Source organism: Camelus dromedarius, chromosome 6 (genome assembly GCF_036321535.1).
Source record: "Camelus dromedarius isolate mCamDro1 chromosome 6, mCamDro1.pat, whole genome shotgun sequence".
In the NCBI taxonomy this organism is placed as follows: Eukaryota; Metazoa; Chordata; class Mammalia; order Artiodactyla; family Camelidae; genus Camelus; species Camelus dromedarius.
This window is the reverse complement of record NC_087441.1, coordinates 24,230,074-24,249,298: the sequence shown is the minus strand read 5'-3', so window position 1 is coordinate 24,249,298 and position 19,225 is coordinate 24,230,074. Positions and strand designations below refer to the sequence as shown.

General features: G+C 39.2%; 1 protein-coding gene across 5 annotated transcripts in view; it reads right to left on the bottom strand.

Annotated features, from left to right (window-relative positions):
* The window catches only part of MAP3K5 (mitogen-activated protein kinase kinase kinase 5), a 202,174-nt gene that overhangs the window by 142,846 nt on the left and 40,103 nt on the right, over positions 1-19,225 (bottom strand). Inside the window, exon 1 of one of the 5 annotated variants that reach the window (XM_031456406.2) lies at positions 16,890-17,061. The exons of the other annotated variants lie outside the window; for them this stretch is intronic. Within the exon in view, the coding sequence (XP_031312266.1) occupies positions 16,890-17,022 (133 nt within the window). The 5' untranslated portion in view covers positions 17,023-17,061. Of the gene's footprint in view, positions 1-16,889; positions 17,062-19,225 lie in introns of those variants that run through there. 5 annotated transcript variants of the gene reach the window in all.

Sequence of the window (19,225 nt, the reverse complement as noted above, 5' to 3'; positions counted from 1 at the left end):
CTTGAGTCATGTGGAGAGCTGTGAAGGCACACAGGTAGGCACAGCGTATGCGACATTATCTGTACCCAACTGCCTGTATCCTGCCTTTCTACACCAGGTATGAAAATCTGATCTGAGAAGCTTCCTGAAATGTGTTCAGATGAAGGAGGCACTTGGGGAAATGTTATTATTTACCATTTCACATCCACATGTGGACCTTGTAACTATCCACAATGAATCCCAAATACGTCTGTTTACATGCATTTGCACAAATATCTATTTATCTAGAAAAAAAAATTGAAAGAGAAGTTTTCTTTGAAAAAAAATGGGGTGGGGTTCTTTACAAAACATATGCAAAGAAAAGGCATAAGGCAAACAAAATCTGACAAAATACATTAAAGATTACTGAAAAGATTACACGATATCAATAAGGTGGAGGTGGAGTAAATGTTTTGTGTAAGAATGAAGGTGAAATTAAACTACAGAATTTAACACTTGGCATTGTACAATAAAAATATCTTTGAGGTTAAGAATTTAAAATTGAAGACAAATTTAAGAAAGTTAAAAGTTGAAGTAGGCGTTTTGTAGAAACTATAATGAGAGAACTACTTCCAAGGAAAGGGTAAGGAACAAACGCCTCTTCTCATGCCAGTTTGGTGTCTTGAAGAACTATAGAGGACCAGAGTTCTCCTTAATGATGAAGGGCTGAATCGTTAGAGTTCATGATGCATTTAAGTGTTTTTTGTTGTTAAAAATAACTTGTTGCATTACTTCCTCAACAAGATCACGTAGAATCTTTAGGCAGATTTAGAATATGCTGCTCTGAAAAGGTATTTCTGAACCTAGACTAAAAAACTAGGCTCTTTTCCTTCCCCAATTTATCTGTGGTTTCAGTTGGGGAGAAAAAGGGTCTTAAACTTATCAAAAGCTGTCATCTCACACATTTCATTTTCTTCCCCTCTCTGAAGAAAGTAGTCCTAAGTCTTAGTCCTGCAGCATGCTTACCAAATGGTCTGCTTCTAAGGAGCCACTACTAAATGCAAAGTTATCCACTAATCTTACTTAGCATTTCAGCGATGTTCAAAGTTCTGGATTTTCTGATGTAACTTTGAAATTTTGCTTGTCAGAATGACTACCCAGAGAATTTTTTCCCCTCTTTGGGGATCCTTGTTAGGTCAAATTTTCTCATGACTTCTAACCCCAGTGAGTATATTTCATTCTTTTTCTGGGTTTTTTTTCTTTCCCCTCCTCCCTCTTCTTCACTGCTGAGTCCTTCCAGAGCAGCATTCCTTTGCTCTCACTCAAGTGCTCTGCAGACATCTGCTCATAATTGTTGCTTCTCCTGGCGCTCTGGCTGCTCTTCTGGTTTACGATTTCACCTCCTTCATTTTGTATTAGGTCACCAAAAGACCTGTCACCCTGCATCTTCCCATGCGTGCTAAGCTTTTATTTGGGGATAACAGTCATATCTTTCTGAAGTTTAAATCACAGATTAGTAAAAGGAACTGGATTCCAGATGGCATTACTATAGCCCATGGGAATTTGGGAGAGCTGGAGTTTACCAGCACTAAAGAAACACAGAAGCAAACACTAATAGAATGCTAAATATAGTTATGAGGACTTTGGCCAAATACAGTCATATTTTCACAGAGGAACATATATTGGTAGATAATGACCTGCTTATTTCTGCCTTCTATCCAATGAACATCAAAATACCAAAATGCCTCTCATGTAGAAATCTGCTGGCCGTTAGAGCCCGCAGGTGCCAAATTAAACAATCCTTCCCTGCCCTACTCAACAATCAAACAGTGATGTTTTATGAAGTTTAAAAATGTGACCTCAGCCTAGAGAGGCTGTGAAGACTGCTTGGGAAGAAGTTGAATGTTGTGGTGGTTCTTGTTTTCTGGCTCAGAGTATTATTTCCAAGCCCAGGCTGCTAAAGAAGGGATGTGGTTATACAGAAAGTAGATTTAGGCTTGCATTCTTGTAATCCAACCCACCAAACATGTAATGTATCAAAAACACACTGACTTAAAAGAAAAAGCTAAGCCGCTCCTACTTTCAGAAGGTTACCACCCTAGAAATATAGATGAACCTATAGTACGATCTCGCCTCGTTGGAATCCCAACAACCACGTTAATCACTTGGGTTCTGGCCAAATTTATAAAAAACATCTCTAGTATTATTTTAAAGTCATTCTTTATTTACTTTTAGTTCATCTCTTTCAGTATATATCTTCCAAGAAAGATTTGTACATTCATTCCCTGCGTCCCTTCATCCCTCTCTCCCCTTCTCTCTCTCTCCCTCATTCATTCAAATATTCTACAATGTTTCAGCACTGATTGTGCCCCAGCCATGTTTCCAGGCACTGGTACTACTGAGATGATTAAGCTATATTCTGTGTTCTCAAGGGCCTAACAGTCTGTGGGGGAGGAGGATTTTAAACAAATCAATCACAATTTGCATTGATCAGAGCTGTATCAGAAACTGGGACACAGCAGAGGAAGTGCTGAGGTGAGAGAGACTAGCTATTCCGGAGAAGTGAGGATGGGAGAATGGGTGGGTCACAGATGAAATTTCAGCTGCCTTCTCAAGTGTGGTTTCATCAAAGGAAGGAGAGGAAGGGCCCTCGAGACAGAGGAAATAATGCAGAGATATAGAGCTGTGAAAGGGGAGAAGTTCAGCGTGGCTGGGACAGTGGCTGGAGGCAAGGGAGGCAGAAGTCAGGCAGAGGTTTCAGGGTGCGAGGATCTAGGTTCAAGACCCAGTGTAGGGTTTTAGAAGGTGGGCTCTGCTCCCTCTGCCTGGCACACACTCCTCCCAGATCTCTGCACGGTTCCTTCACACCATTCACGCTCTGTCTCAATACCACCTCCTCATCATTCTTGCCCCTCCCTCTACAGTCCCTGGCTCTAGCCTCCCTCTGCCCCATGCTGACTTATTTTTTTCTTCATGGTACTTACCCCAGCAGGAAGTCATTATTTGTTTACTTGTCTGCTTGTTTATTGAGTGACATTTTCTTCAGACACTGCAGGACCACAAATGCTACACAAAAGAATGCCTACACTTTAGATATTTTTCATATGTGGGAAGCCTGTATTTAAATAAATCTGAGTCATCAACCCATAAAATAGTCATAGAGGCCTTTTTGCTTGTTTTTCCTGTGAACACTGAATTCTCTACCTTTCCTTCCTGTGAAATGATATGAAGGAGAAACAGTGCTTACTAGGGCTGGAACTGGATGGCTGTCTGTATCCACAGAGACTTGCATTAGGCACTCAGATGAATGAATGAATAAGGAGCAAGGAATCAAAGATGACACTGAGGTTTCCAGCCTGAGTGACTGGAGAAAAAATACTATCACTGATAAGCAAAGGAACAGGTTTCAGAGAGAAGATGATGACGTTAAATTTTAGGTTGAAAGAGATATCCATTCAGTAGATCGCTGGATACATGGAAATGGAGCTAAGGAAGGAAGAATGGATTGGAAATATATACTTGAAAGTTAATAGGATGGCCAAGTCAAAGGACAGTGAAATGATCTTTTGGGATCTTTCCAACTAGACTATAAACTCCTTAAGGGTACCGTAAGCTCCATAACATGCTGTTATAAATTGGACGTTCGTGTCCCCCTGAAATTCATATGTTGAAACCCAATCCCCAAAGTGATCATATTTGGAGAATGGGCCTTGGAGAGGTGATTAGGTCATGAGGATGGATCTCTCATGAATGGGATTGGTGCCCTTACAAAAGAGGCCTCAAAGAGCTCCCTCACCCATTTCACCATGTGAGGACACAGTGAGAAGACAGCTATCTCTGAGCTAGAAAGCAGGCGCTTACCAGACACCGAACCTTCAGCACCTTGATCTTGGACTTTCCAGTCTCCCAAACTGGGAGTAACACGTGTTTGTTGTTTAAGGCACCTAGTCTGTGGCACTCTGTTGGAGCAGCCTGAAATGACTGACACCATCTTTTCATCATAGGTACCCTAAGTAACAAGAGAACAGGACTTCAAGAAAAAGGGAGTTGTCAGCCTCATGTACCTTCCTGCTAAGGAGAATGAAGACCAAGGACCATATTATTTGATGCCTGAAGTCCCTTTGGATTCATCAGAAGACAGTTTCTCCTAAGTGATGGAGGACCAACAACCATCAGACAGGAAGACCATGAGTCTGAGAGCAGAGATTACTTTTTCAAGGATTTTATCAGAGATGTGTCAGCCTCAAGGGAGCTGATGGTCCAGTACATGGATAAGGTCTCCTTTTCCCTCTTCCACCTCCTCAGGAAGAGTTACTCCAAAGGCTCCTCCAAGAGCCTCTTTCTCAAGCGAGCTTTCTCTTCAGATCCACTCTAAGTCTTGAAGCAAAGCTCTTTCCTGCTCCTCCAGCATCTTCGTTATCTTCCATTGAATCAGTGTTAAGACCTAAGGAAACTCAGGTTTCAGGGCTATGGCAGAAATTGACAGGAAGGCTCTTTAACCTGCTTTGGTTCTAGACCATTCAAGCTACCTAGCCCAGAGAACGAGATCTTCAAGGGCTCCAGTCCGGCTCACCAGTTTAGTATTAGGGCCTGGGGCCAGAGCCCCATCTAATAATCAAGAGATGCTTTGCCTGGCTGTATTTTCTGGCCACAAACCTACTTCTGGGAACTCTCAAGAAAATAAGTTGCAGGGCAGGACTGTGATATTCCTTAGGAACCCAGCCAAATACAGCTACAACAGCATCTTAATTTCAACACAACTTACAGGAAGAGATTCTGGGCTGGGTGTGTGGAAAAATAAAGTCAAGGGAGCCGTCTGAATATTGGGAAGCAAGAATTTCTACGAGTTGTGTGTCTTGTCGGATAGCACCACAGATCTGTGAAATGTTCATGTATACACTATTAACAAGATTTCCTTTTGCTTCTGTGTTTATCTATTAGAAAAGTTAAAAGTTCATCAGATGTATTAATCAGAGGACTCATTTTGTAGATCTTAGAGACTTCTTTTCATATCTTGAATTATCTGAATACATTTTAGATACAAAATAGAGAACACAAAATGAAACCATTTACAGTGGTAAAGTAGTCATGAGTGCTACATAAAAGTATTAGAGCTAAAGTAATAGTTTTTGTGTAAATAACTGAAGCCTATTTTAATACAGGCACCCAATGTAAGACTTTAATTTAAATATTTTAGTACATTAGGTTCTTTACCAACTTAGGAGCAAATACTGTCTTGACTTTACTTTCACTTAAATACACTGTAAATGTGTCATTACACAATACTAAAATTTAAAATTAAATAATCTTCATGCACTTTGAAAGTAAGCTTCTTCACCCCTGCAAAGTTTATTCTTACATGATATTTTAAAGCAGTACCAAAAAACCATTACATAACAAAGCCTTGGAATTTTTCAGTCATTTTTATTATTTTGATTAATTTTCATCCTTCATGATGTTTCAAAAAAGTCTTATAACTGTATATGATGAACATTAAACCAACATGAAAATAGTCTCTGAATTATACTGCATTTGTTGCTCTCTGAGACATTCTTCCAGGACTCTAAACTAAAAAACACGGGTTCTGCCCAGCCTCTCAACCATTTTCAACAGGTATAAAATAATTTTTGTAGTTACAGCAGTCAGTTCAGATCTGTAGCTTTTTGGAAACAAATATTTTTACCCCCTGCTTTATCTGAGTTGTAGAAAAATCAATAAAACGAAAAAAGACTAGCTGGAAGCAACTGGCACACTCATAAGTTAAGGCTTTGTTTATACTTTAATAATTTATAAGTGATCAGTTCTTAAGTTTAAGTGTGTCCTGCCCTGATTAAAACTTAGTCCATCTGAGAAAATAAAAACGTGTTTTGGGTTTTTGCATATCTTACTTTCACAGCAGGAATCCTGTTCTTTGCCTATGTTTCTATGTGCCAAATCTTTACTAACTATAGGCTCTTGAAAATAAATTGGTCTCTAAGTAGCCTTACTTATTCATTCAATATATATTTATTGAATAAGTATTATACACCAGATGCTGAACAATAGGGCCAGAGATGAATAAGAAGTTGATTCTTGAATGTGCCACATTTCCCACTGCTGATGACAAGCAGGAATCAGTAACAAAAATCTGTATTGTGGGGGGAGGGTATAGCTCAGTGGTAGAGTGTGTGCACAAGGTCATGGGTTCAATCCCCAGTACCCCATTTAAAAAAAGGATGAAGAAAAAAAAAGAAGAGAAAGAAAGGAAAAAAAGAGAAACCTGATTACCTCCCTACCCCACCAAAAAACCTATATTGTAACCTAAGAATAACATGGTCCTGAGAAGATCTTTAGAGAAGAAATTTTTCTAAAATAGCGATTATACTAAAACTATACATAAAGGACAAGTTTAAGGATGTACAAAACTATTCCCTATTTTCAAAGAACAGGCTGTATCTACCATTATCATGGGAAAAGTCCATAGCACTTTAAAGGAGAAATGAAAATAAGCTAAAACAATACTTTTACACATGTTTTAAGTTACTGAGGCAGGGAATAGGTTTTAAACTCTCTACCTAAAGTTTTTTATATCTCCAAGTACCAAACAAATGCAGTGAGCCTAACTTTTGGATCCTGTTCTGACAGGCACCAGAGACAGCAGGATAGAAATTCAATCGGTCCTCTGTCATCTTGAATGATATGGTATTTTTAAAATGTATCCGATTGAGACGTTCCAATGGCCATAAAATGGCATGAACATCTCATGACTAAGCAGCAAAGTACAGTCAGCAGTCAGTAACATGTATAAAATAGTTATCAACCGAAGATTCTTTTTTTCTTCCAAAAGCAATAAAGGCAGTTAAGACTAGTAACTCCTATACTAAATTTCAATGCACGTGCCACTGTGCATGCTGATTAGCTTTCCTTTTTAGCCACGAGCAACAACTAGAACAAAAGGCAAAGATTTTTTGAATAAAAGCTCTTATAGGAGGTACTGCTCATGCAAATGATCAAATCATTAAGTCACAACAGGTTCAATGAATTTAATTAACAGCACTATTTATTCAAGAAAAACGCATCGAACACCTATTACATGTAAGCACTAAAATGAAGAAAACAGACCTGAATCTAACTAAAAAAACCTAACAGTCTCAACAGAGAAGCCAATCACGAAAATGCAGCAGAAGCCAGTAGCTGGCACTGTGGGAAGACAGAAGAGGGAGTTACTAACTGCCCAGGTGGGTATGCTTGAGGAGAGGTTTACAGAGCTGACCTAAAGGATGCAAAGGAGTTCCCCAGGAAGTGAGGAAAGAGAATTCCAGGCAGGAAGGAGCAAGGAACCTAGAAGAATGGGTCCCCTTTCCGAACCCTAGGTCTAGCAACTATCATCACAGTAAAAATACAGAACTTTCAGAGGGGAAATGGAAAAACAAACATAAAATGGCATTTGTGCACAAAAATGGAGAGATCTCTGAGCTTGATTTATTAGGGAAACTGCCCTGAATCTGGGTCCAATCACAGAGCTTGTGGTGGTGGTGATGGGGGGGGGGGCGTTGCTCAGGAGGCAGAGGGATGCCCAACCTGGACAGACTTTGCATGCTGTGCTATCATGTTTAGTTTCCTGCCGCAGCTGGTCAGGAGCCCTGTGCAAGAAACTGCAGTGATTAGAACACGATTTCTTGGAAACTACTCAGTACAAAGTGGTGGAGAAGGAAGGTAGGAAGGGTGAGCCACCAAGTGGCTCCCTCGAAAGCAAAGGCAGGTAGAATGAATGCACTGGGAAGATTGGCTCAGTCAGCAATTCTACCAAGAATTAAAGATTAGTAGAGAATCTTCGTTCACCAACAAAGTGTTAGAAAAAGGAAACAAAATAATTTAAAGATTAACTCTTCTATCTCCTTAAATTTAAAATCCATGACCTTGAAGGCAGACAAATACTTTTGGTTTCTAATTTTAGCAGAGGACAATACTGCCCCTTTGGAGCAAGGGACAAAAATAAAAAAGGAAAATCTATAGGGATGGCCCCGCCAGAGAAAAGTTGCAAGAAAGAAGCAGAGGAGCAAATGAGGAAGAGAGGGCATGTGGGAAAGAGCAAACAGAACCACGGAGCTCCTGACTTTTGATGGTTGAAGCTGGGCACATTTTGTTCACCAAGTAGACGAACCAATGCTTTTTCCAAATATAAACAGTACATTTCATAGGATATCCAGCCAAGAACCGTCTGCCGATGTTTGCACACGACTCTCAGGTGTTCTGGAGGCAAAGATTGGAGAGAGAGGTTGGCTCATGCTCCTCACTGGTTCAGCCATCCATGGACGGTGCCAGAAATAAGACAGAGAGTGCGCGAAGGTAAGGCGGGAGAAAAGCTTAGATTAGGAAAAGTACAAAAAGAAAAGTAAACTTACAGTTGAGTTTCTAAAGCCAAGTAGAATTAAAAGCACCAAGAGGAATTGTTCAAGAGAAAGTACCTCCTGTACTTTGTCTTTATTTCTCTGGAAACTTTAATGCTGGCTGCAAACCTCCCTAGGGATAGGCAGGTTGCCTGCAGATTAAACCAGTCCATGAACCACATGCTCATATCTGCACTTGATTCTTGGGGAAGGTCTTGTCCCCTTTCTATTCCCAGCCTCCTGAGGTCTCTTGGTTCATGGCCATTGCTACCACCTGGTCCTCTCTGTGGCCCTACACCTTCATTGCTTTGCCTTCTGCAGAGCTGGAGGGAAAAAATGACAAATTCTGTCCATTCCTAAGGCTAAGATGGGGTAGTGAGTTCTTGGACGGGTATTAATTTGCACAGATTTTTTAAAAGCAACAATCTCCACTTTTTCTCATAGTGAGTCAGTTAAGATCTGCAATCTTTGATATATAAACAGGATTTTTACAAAATTATACATTGCCTTGTCCACTTTAAGCAGCATCCAGGGTAAATTTTTAGCTGTCCAGTCTCTGTTCAACCACCTCATCCCAATAGACCCAAATATGTGGGGAAACAGGTCAGCTGTCCGGTGGATCTTCTTGTGGTGGACAGCAAAAAGTCTTAGGGCAGTATTTTGACGGTAACGTTTCTACCAGCCCTATCTGTAGAGGAAAAAAAAATTTCATAGGGGGAAAAGATGTTTCCCAGGTAAAGTGTATTCTTGCCAAATCCCTTCAGGTACCCTCCATTTTGAGTTTTAATGGCTTCTTTCTCAAAATCCAACGACTACCTGAGGCCCAGGCCTCACTTCTCTCCATGACTTGGCCATTAGATGGATGTGAAGCAGGCAGAGAGCTACTGACTTGTTGATCAGTCCCCTGCTCGTGTGCACACCTGCATGAGGGGCAGAAGTACCCAAGAGCATTCAGACTGCGGCGGATGTTTCCAAAGACGGCCACCATCAATCCCTTACCACTTGGTCTGCATGTGCCCACTTCCCCTTTGAGCTCTCCCCCTCTACTTGAGTCTGGGTCAACTCTGTGACTGCCTTGATCAATAGAATGCAGCAAACTCACATCCTGAGGATTTTGAGACCAAAAGATAAGAGAACTAACTAACAGCTTCCACTTCCTTCTTCTGAGAACACAGGCTTATAAAGCACTGCCTCTCAGAATGCAGACACCCTGGAAGATGTCCAATCTGGCCATGCAGACAGGCCACAAGAGGAGACCTGAGGCCAGACAGTCCACACCAACATCCAGTGATGAGAGTGTGCCTTCTTGGACATTCCAGCCCAGTCCAGCCCCCGAAGGACTGCAGACCCAATCAACTACACACGAAATGGAAGAACCTCCCAGCCGAACCTAGTCAACCAAGTCGTGAGAGAGAATAACAGGTCGTTGTTAGGAGCCGCTGCATTTTGTATGGCTGTCATGCAGCAAAAGAAAAATGAAACACAGACCTTACAAAACAGTAAATCAACACTGAATATATAAACGTTGGCCGAGAACCTACTATGTGCCTGATCCTTTCATGTATATTTTCTCAGTTAATCCTCAAAACGGTGGTAAATATAGGCTTCCTCAACACAGAGAGGATACGTGAGGCAGAACTGAAACTCAGAGCAAGCCTCCAAACCCTAAAGCATGTGTTCTTCCCGCCGCATCTCAGAAGCTGGAGTGTGTGAACTCTGCGGGGTCGTCTCTCAGCTCCTTGCAAATCTGTCGCTTTGGGCATGACTATTGCCACACATTGGCTTCCAGGATCACGTCCCTCTCCCAGCCCTAAATGCCCAGGTGGTGGAGAACTCTTTAAACAGTATCTTAACAAAATCAGGAGTCATGGTTAGACTCCCCTCAAACCCTGCCAAAATCAAATTTATGAGGCAATACACAACATGATAAAAGCGCATCTTAACAGCCTCTTGGTAGATTCAAGCATCAGATAAAGTACTGGATTAAACAGCCTCTAAAGTCCTGTTTATTCCAACAGTCTGTGACCTGCCAGGCACCGTGCAAAGCTCCTTGCATGCACGATCCCATTTAACCTTCTCAGTAGACCTATAAGTCAGTGACTTACAGATGAGAAAATAAGACTTAGAGACGTAAGAGCACACAACCAGTATGTGGCAGGGCCAAGGCTCAAACAGAGAGGTCTGTCAGAGACACAGTCCACATTCAACCATTACAATATATGGCTTTCCTTCCATCACTAGGAAGACGTGATTTTTTTCTAGTCTTCTGATCAGTGGAGATAGAAATCCCCAATGTGAACATTCCAAGAAACAGTCCCTAACCCTGAAGAGCCATCTCACTTGCACTACAAGTCATGAGATGGGCAAGAATCTACCTGGTACGGCATAAAACCAAGGAACCGGCAAGAGAAGCCAGGACCCTTGCCCTCACCCCCATCCCAGTGAGCAATCAGAGACTGTCCGTCTCCATAAATACGTCACCTGCAAATCTGAATCAATTATTCTGCAGGATACATTTCTGAGTTGAAGCTCTAGCTTCCCCTTCAGAACAAGGCCAGATAACTCAGCAAAGACTTACCCATAAGGATGACTACTGGAGACACCTCACAATTTAAAAACAAACAAAACTGGGCACCACTGGTCTCATAGCACAGTAGGTCAAGTCTGTGGCCTTGTGGTTCCAAACTTCCACACCTGCTTTACCTCAATTCACCCATGGTAGTGGACAGCCTGATAGATTACCTGGAGTTTTGACTCATTTCCTTCGTCACCAGACACAACAGTCAACAACGGGGTTTGATGGTTCTGGGTAGTAGGATATCTGGTTCAACAAAACTAGACAGGTCGGAATTTGTGCTTGGGGACAGAGGTCATTGAAAGATTTACAAAGCAAAGAGCATTTCAATGTGATCGCCCATATTAAGGTAACAGTTCAGAGAAGGTATCACATTACACCAGCCTAAGACCATATTGGGCAATTTAAATCTATAATAAACTCCATTTCTTCATCTAATATCTTAACACTAAGATGTGGAGTCTGTAAAACACAGAGTGCTAAACCACTCTCCCTGGAAATATTTGCAGACTGGGATGACTTTTAGAAAGAACATGAACTAATATAATAAGTATGCTATAGGGAAATTAACATTTCCATAAGTTTTTTTCTTACAAAAACCCAGATTTTCTATGTTCTGTATGAGAAACCAAATCACAAGGGACACTAACCCTTTCAAAAAGTATTTTGACTTTTCACATTTAAATATTTAAATTTTAGGTGATAAGCAGATAAAGGTAAATAGTGATTCCCTGTTTATCCTGAAGTCAGACTCTACTATCCCTAATTTTGTTAAGTGCCAAACCCACAGGAAGGAAGGATGAAAGGAACTAAAAGAAGGAAAGAAGCAAGGAGAGGAAAAAAGCAGGAAAAGAAGCGAGGAAGGAAGGCAGGGAGGGAGGAAGTGAAATCTAGCCACTCCTGGGTGTGATAAATGACAATAAGTGCCAAAAATCTGAAAACTCTGTAATCCACGGTTCAATAATCAGTTCAATAGCCAAAAATTAAAAGGAAAATATTTTTCTCAACAAAAGCAAAAGTTGAGACCCACTGTTATAAAAGCCAAGAAAGGCAAGAGAAACATTTTAAAGAGAAAGAAAAGGATATCAGGGACAGTTAAAAATAGTAAGAAGACCCAACTGTCTTTTTTGCAGAAATGAACAAGCCCAAAATTCATATGAAAATACAAGGGAACCAAAATAGCCAAAACAGCCTTGAAAAAGAAGAACAAAGCTGGAGGCCTTATACATCCTTTTCAGAGTCCCTTTCTTTTCAAAACTTAATACAAAGCTAAAGTAACCAAGATTACATAATACTAGCTTAGAGATAAACATATAGATCAATGGAACAGAACTCAAAAATAAACTCACGCATTTATAGTTAATTGATTTCTGACAAGGGTGCCAAGAAAATTCGTTGGTGAAAGAATGAATGGTCTTTTCAATAAATGGTGCTGAGACAACTGGATATCCATATGCAAAAGAATGAAGTGGGACCCCTACCTCACATGATATTTAAAAATGAACTCAAAGTGGATCAATGACCTATATTCAACAGCAAAAACTGTAAAAGTCTTAGAAGAAAACACAGATGTAAATCTTCATGACCTCAGATCGGGCAACAATTTCTTACGTAGTAAGATATCCAAAGTACCAGCAACAAAAGAGGAACAGATAAATCAGACTTCATCAAAATTAAAAACTTTTGTGCTTCAAAGGACATTATTAAGAAAATGAAAAAATAACCCACAAAATGGGAGAAACTATTTGCAAATTATATATCTGATAAGGGACTTACATGCAGAATACGTAAAGAACTATTACAATTCAGCAATAAAGAGATGAATTTTAAAATGGGTAAAAGATCTGATGAGACAGATCTCCAAAAAAGATATACAAATGGCCACAAGCACATGAAAACATCATTAGTCATTAGGAAAATGCAAGTCAAAACCACAATGAGGTACCATTACATACCTACTAGGATAGCTAGAATCAAAATGACAGACAATTAACATGCATTGGTAAGGATGTGGATAAATGAACCCTCATACATGGTTGGTGGTACCAGAAAATGGTGTAGCCACTTTAGAAAATGTTTCAGTGGTTCTTCAAAAAGTTTAGAGGGGGAAGGGAAGGTATAGCTCAGTGGTAACTGCCTCCTTAACATGCACTAGGTCCTGGGTTCAATCCCCAATACCTCCACCAAAAATAAATAAACAAACAAACAAACCTAATTACCTCCCCTACAAAAAATGAAATGAAAAAATAAATAAAAAATTAAAAAAAAAAGTTTAGTCATCGTAAGAAACAGCAATTCTACTCCTAGGAATATAATTAAGAGACGTGAACATATATATCCACCCCAAAATTCGTATATGGATGTTCAGTGTAGCTTTATTCATAATAGCCAAAAAGTGGAAGCAACCCAAATGTCCATCAACTGATATATTATAATATGTTTATATACCCATACAATAAAATAGTACTCAGCTAGAAAAAGAAATGAAAAAAGGACTCTTGGTTACAACATAGATAAAGTTTGAAAACATCATGCTAAGTGAAAGAAGACAGTCACAAAATGCTACATACTATATGATTTTATTTATATGAAATATCTGAAACAGGGAAATTAAGACAGAAAGCAGAATTATAGTTGCCAGGGGCTGGGGGGGTGCAGGGGAACATGGGCAGTAACCACTCATGGGTACAGGTTATTTCCAAGGTGATGAAAATGTACTGATGATAGTTGCACACCTTGTGAATTTACTAAAAACCATGAATTAGACTATTTTAAAAGTTAATTTTATTGTATATATTGTATCTCAATTTTAAAAACAAATTTAAAAGAATAAAAAGAAGAGAGAAGTATCCAGAGGTGGGAAGGGGTAATAGGAAACAGAAGAACAAATAGGAGATGGAAGAGTGAAGACCACCACCTGAGTGTTCTGTGGGCAAGGCCATGGCCCAGCTGCTCTCCATCTCCAAAGTCTGGCACGAGATGCAGACCCATTAGATGCTTATTGAATGAATGAATGAATGAATGAATGAATGAACAAATGAACGAATGAATAAAAGAGGAAAGAATGGAAGTTTGGAGCAGACAGCTCCTACGTACATCAGTAACTCTAAGCACATCGACGTGCTACATTAAAAGAAAAGCAAATGACTCCGGTAAACTAAAAACTAAATGGCTGTTACTAAGTTTGCCTCTTCCCCCTGGGGAAGGGGAGGCCATGTAGGGGCACCTTTTCCTCGAAGAAATGGACCAAGGGCATTAGGTAATATTAAGAGCAAGGAAAAAGATCACTTACAGAAATAATGGATGTAGTTCAGACTTGCCATGAACAAATATTAGGGGCTATTTAAAGAAATATTATGTTTATAAATTTCACTTAACTCATAGGTTGTCGCCTTTTGTCAATCACAGTACACTGTAATATAGACACATCACTTTTCCTACATCATTACAACAAAATAAATTCAAGATGGAGGAAGGAATCGAGTGTAAAAAGAAGATTAATTAAACTTTCTTGAAGGAAATACAAATAATTCTCAGGTCTATGCATGAAGCAAGAATCTGCACTTAAGAGCAATAGTAAAATTCACAAATGATAATAGTTTTGACTAATAAAAATGTGTCAAGAATTAACACAAAAATTATACTAAATACCAAACTAAGGAAATAATGTAATACATTTGGAAAAATAAAGGACTGATATTCTTGACATATATATAATATGTGATTATTTTAAAAGAATCTGGAGCAGGTTTCTGGTTAGGAAAATTGAGTGCCTTAACTACTATATGTAAAAATAGATTTTAAAAAACCCAAATTTCCTCTGTATAGCACAGGGAGCTATATTCAATATCTTGTAATAACCTTTAATGAAAAAGAATATAAAAACAAACAAACAAATATATATATATGACTGAGACATTATGCTGTACACCAGAAACTGACAAATTATAACTGACTGTACTTCAGTTTTAAAAAAATAGTATAATTCACCTAAAAAAAAAATTGAGTGCCATTTAATGAGATGTTTCAAACTAGCGAAGGAGAACAATTTCTGTGGGGAAATGAGTTTGAGGTGCTGGTGTGACCATAAGCAGGTATGGGGTGTACAGCTGACGGTTAAACCTACAGTTCTCAGGGATCTGGGCTAAAAAAAGATACCAGGGATACAACGGATACCAACAAAGGTAGTATTTTGTTAATTTCACTGGAATCCAGCTGATCACTCATATTTTTGCTGCTAGAAAACCAAGCAAGGAAACCTTTACTGCAATCTTTTTCTTATTACTATAACAGAAAAGAACAAATCTGACTCCATAATTAGATCTGTTCCTTCGGCTTTAACCCTGTGCCCTGTTTTCTAGGCTTAGTCTTAATAGATCTGCACCTTTTGTAAAAGAATGTTGCCTTCAGCCTGAAATATAAAGGAGAGCCTATTCTCAAGGCTCTGACCTTTAAGGATATTAACACTTTTGCACTTATATAAAGGTAACAAGTTGCAGAATAGAAGATAATGTTTGTTAGAGGTTTTACAGGGGCACCATGATCTGACCCATGTGGACAGCTGCAAGAACAAAGAATTCCTACAGCAAGAAGTTTGCAACAACCAACCACACTCTGTCCCCTTTTTAGTATAAAAGGAGCCTGAATTCTGACTTGGAAGATAGTTCTCCAAGACATTAGTCTGCCATCTTCTTGGTCTGCTTGCTTTCCGAATAAAGTCGCTATTCCTTGCCCAAACACCTCGTCTCCCGATTTACTGTCTGGTCGTGCGGCAAGTGGAACAAGTTTGGACTTGGTAACATTATCATTATCATTTTTATTAGTATCAAAGAAGAGTCTGTACTTGACAACCCAATATTTAAAAATATGTTCTTTTTGGAATGCTCTTTTTGAAAATTCAATTTCACCCTGAGAACTGATTTTCAAGGTCAGTTTTCAAAAGATTTGGCTCTGTAATGTGTCTCCTAGTATTAGAAGGAAGGAAGGAAAGGAGAGGTGAGGAGAGAAGGAAGGAAAGAAGGAAAGAAGGAAGGAAGAAAGGAATAAAAAAAGGAGGCGGCGGGAAAGGGAGGGGAAGGGGAAGGAAAAAGAGAAGGAGGAGGAAAGACAGAAAGGCCTTAGTCCCTGGTGAAGTCATCCTTAGGTAAAGGAAATGTTTCTAAGCAAAGGTTTCTAAGTAAATGTGTTCCTTCCCTCTCCACTCCCCTAAGTGTGACACTAAGGTTAAGGGGGCACCATGAGAAAATCTGTCAACACCAGAAACATGTGTCCTTCATTGGATGCATAAAAGATAAGGCTGAAAGAGAGCTGATTCCAAGATAAGCCAGTAAAACAGTAGCTACTATTCAGATAAGATTCTTTTTTGAGGGTGAGGGAGCGTCTTTTGGAATGGACAGACACAAAATACAAATGAATGAGCCTATCTGATAGCGAGAGCACCTTCAAAGTAGTCCAGGGTTTATACCAGTGATGTAGTCAGAACAGCCGTCCATTCGGGAGTGGTTTGGAACCTAAGGTGAAGAAAGCTTAAAAAGCAATCAGAGTTTAAGAAAAAAAAAAGTGTTTCCTTTGTAGGTTTACAAAGCGAGATGGCACTGAGCAAAAAACAAACAAACAAACAAACAAACTCTTTTAAAGAATGAATCATTTTTACTTATAAGTGTTCAGTGTTATATGCAATGAAGTGTTTCAAGTGGCTGAGAAAATAATTTTGTTCTCAATTTTTATTTTTTAGGTTTCAACAGCCTGTGAAGTCCAGCCACTGGAGACAGAATGAAAAACCTTACCTAGCCTGAGCAATTCATTTTCTTAGTGAACACTTTCACTTCCTGAACAAGTCCTACACTTCTTGCAAACTAAGTTCAACCAGAAAAGAACCCTCAACTTACGCTGTATCACTGTGAATTAATTTAAGTTACGGAATCTCATAAGGAAAAGAAACTCTACTTTCAGCTAATTACAATTAACAAGAAAACAAGTACACTTACAAAGGGTAGTGCCCCAGAAGTTCTCCCTGGAAGAAAGTGGTTGAGAATTTGTATTGCACGTTCCCACAGAAACAATGTTAAATAATACCTGAGCCCACAAAGGCTCACTGACCTCATTCTGTCTCTGAGGCATGAACACTGGCAGGACCAGGCAAGGTCCCTTACCCTGGGAGCAGAATGCGCTGCTTACAGGAACTGCCTTCTCTTTCTGCTTCTCTCAACAACACATTTCTTTCTTTCTTTCTTTTTAATTTTTATTACGTTTATGTATAGATATTTTATTTCTTTTATATTAAAGTATAGTTGATTTACAATATGGTGTTAGTTTCTGATGTACAGCATAGTGGTTCAGTTACAGATATAGATATAGATTCTTTTTCATAATAGGTTATTACAAGCTTTTGAATATGGTTCCCTGTGCTATACAGTAGGACACTGTTGTTTACCTATTTTATATGTAGTAGTTTATATCTGCTAGTCTCAAACTCCTAATTTATCCTTCCCCCACTTTCCCCATTGGTAATCATAAATTTGTTTTCTATGTCTGTCAGTCTCTTACTGTTTTATAAATAAGTTCATTTGTATCACTTTTTAGATTCCACATGTAAGTGATACCATGTATTTGTCTTTCTATGTCTGACTTACTTCATTTACTGTGATAATCTCTAGGTCCATCCATGTTGCTGCAAATGGTATTATTTTATTCTCTTTTATGGCTGAGTAGTATTCCACTGTATACATATACACCACATCTTCCTTATCCATTCTGCTATTGATGGACATTTAGGTTGTTTCCATGTCTTGATACTGTAAATAGTGCTGCTATGAACATTGGGGTGCATGTATCTTTTCAAATTAGAGTGTTCTCCAGCTTTATGCCCAGGAGTGGGATTGCTGGATCAAATGGTAACTCTATTTTTAGTTTTTTAAGGAATCTCCATACTGTTTTCCATAGTGGCTGCACTAAATTACATTCCCACCAACAATGTACGAGGGTTCCCTTTTCTCCACACCCTCTCCAGCATTTATGGTTTGGTACGAACACATTTCTTTAAAGAAAGCTCCATGTTATGTACCTCCTGTTCTTGACCAGCAATCACTCAAGATGCTATTTTGGACAACCACCACCACCTACTCTCCTGAAATTGCTCTGGCAAAAATTATCAGGGGCTTTCTAATCTCCGAGTCCAGTTACTCCCTGAAACATTCAACTGTACTGACTTCTGACAAACCGTCTTTATGTCGCTTTCAGCTAGCTCACTCTGTCTTTCTCTTTCTTCCACTCTCTGAACTCTCCCCCCATCCATTGTCCTTCTTCTTGACCACTTCTCTTTCTCACAAGTTGATGCCTTCCTCTGTCCATCTTTAAATGCTGGTGTTGTCTTGGTTCCATCATAGACCCTCTTACTCTTCTGCCTCCTTCTTATGGGGAGACTCCCTTATTCTCATAGCTTAAAACACCTAGCACATAATAAGTGTTATCACTGTTACCCTTCAAAACTCAATTCAAAATCACCTCCTGTCCAAACCTCTAGCCAACCTCTTCCATACTCCCTTCCTCCTCAAGGAAAATTCTCTGTCATTTGTATTCTCAGAGCACTTTAGATACACCTCTAGTACAGCAATCAGCAATCAGCAAACCTATTCTATGTTTATAGGCTGGTCTCCTGTACTAGACTGTGAGCCCCTCAATGGAAGGGTTGATTTCATTGAATTCTATTCTATATAAGCATCAGTAAGTGCGGCCACTTCAGGATCAAACACAGATCTGTAGGTCAAACGCAGATATAAAGACCTGGGAGATGTCAAGATCCATAAAATATATTTGCCACCTAAAACTCAACTCACACTGAAGTAGAAAAGGCAGATATCAAAATCAATAACTAATAGCAAGAGGGAGAAGTGAAATATTGATTCATTTAGTACATTGATATGTCTTAAGTGCCTACTGCATGCCAAGTGCAATATTAGGTACCAGAGATACAGGATAAACAAGACAGACAAGGAAAAGAGACATGGAATTATATTTTAATGATCCTTTAAAGTACCTGAAACTGCTCCTTCTATGTCAGACCTTTCTAACAAAAGATTTCTTGTTATCCTACAACATTGGACTTGGCTTTTTCAGTTGCTCCTTCTTAGTCATTTCATATATGATGCAAGACTTATGGAGCAACAGCTTCTTTAAATATTCCCCAAAGAATCAAGTAAACAAATTAAGATGTATTTAATAGCTTGTAAGAGATTATTTTAAGAGGGAAGAAATAGACTAACATAAACATGTAATAAAAAATTACGCAGATCTTAAAGAGAGACTAAAAAGTAGAAAGTTACCT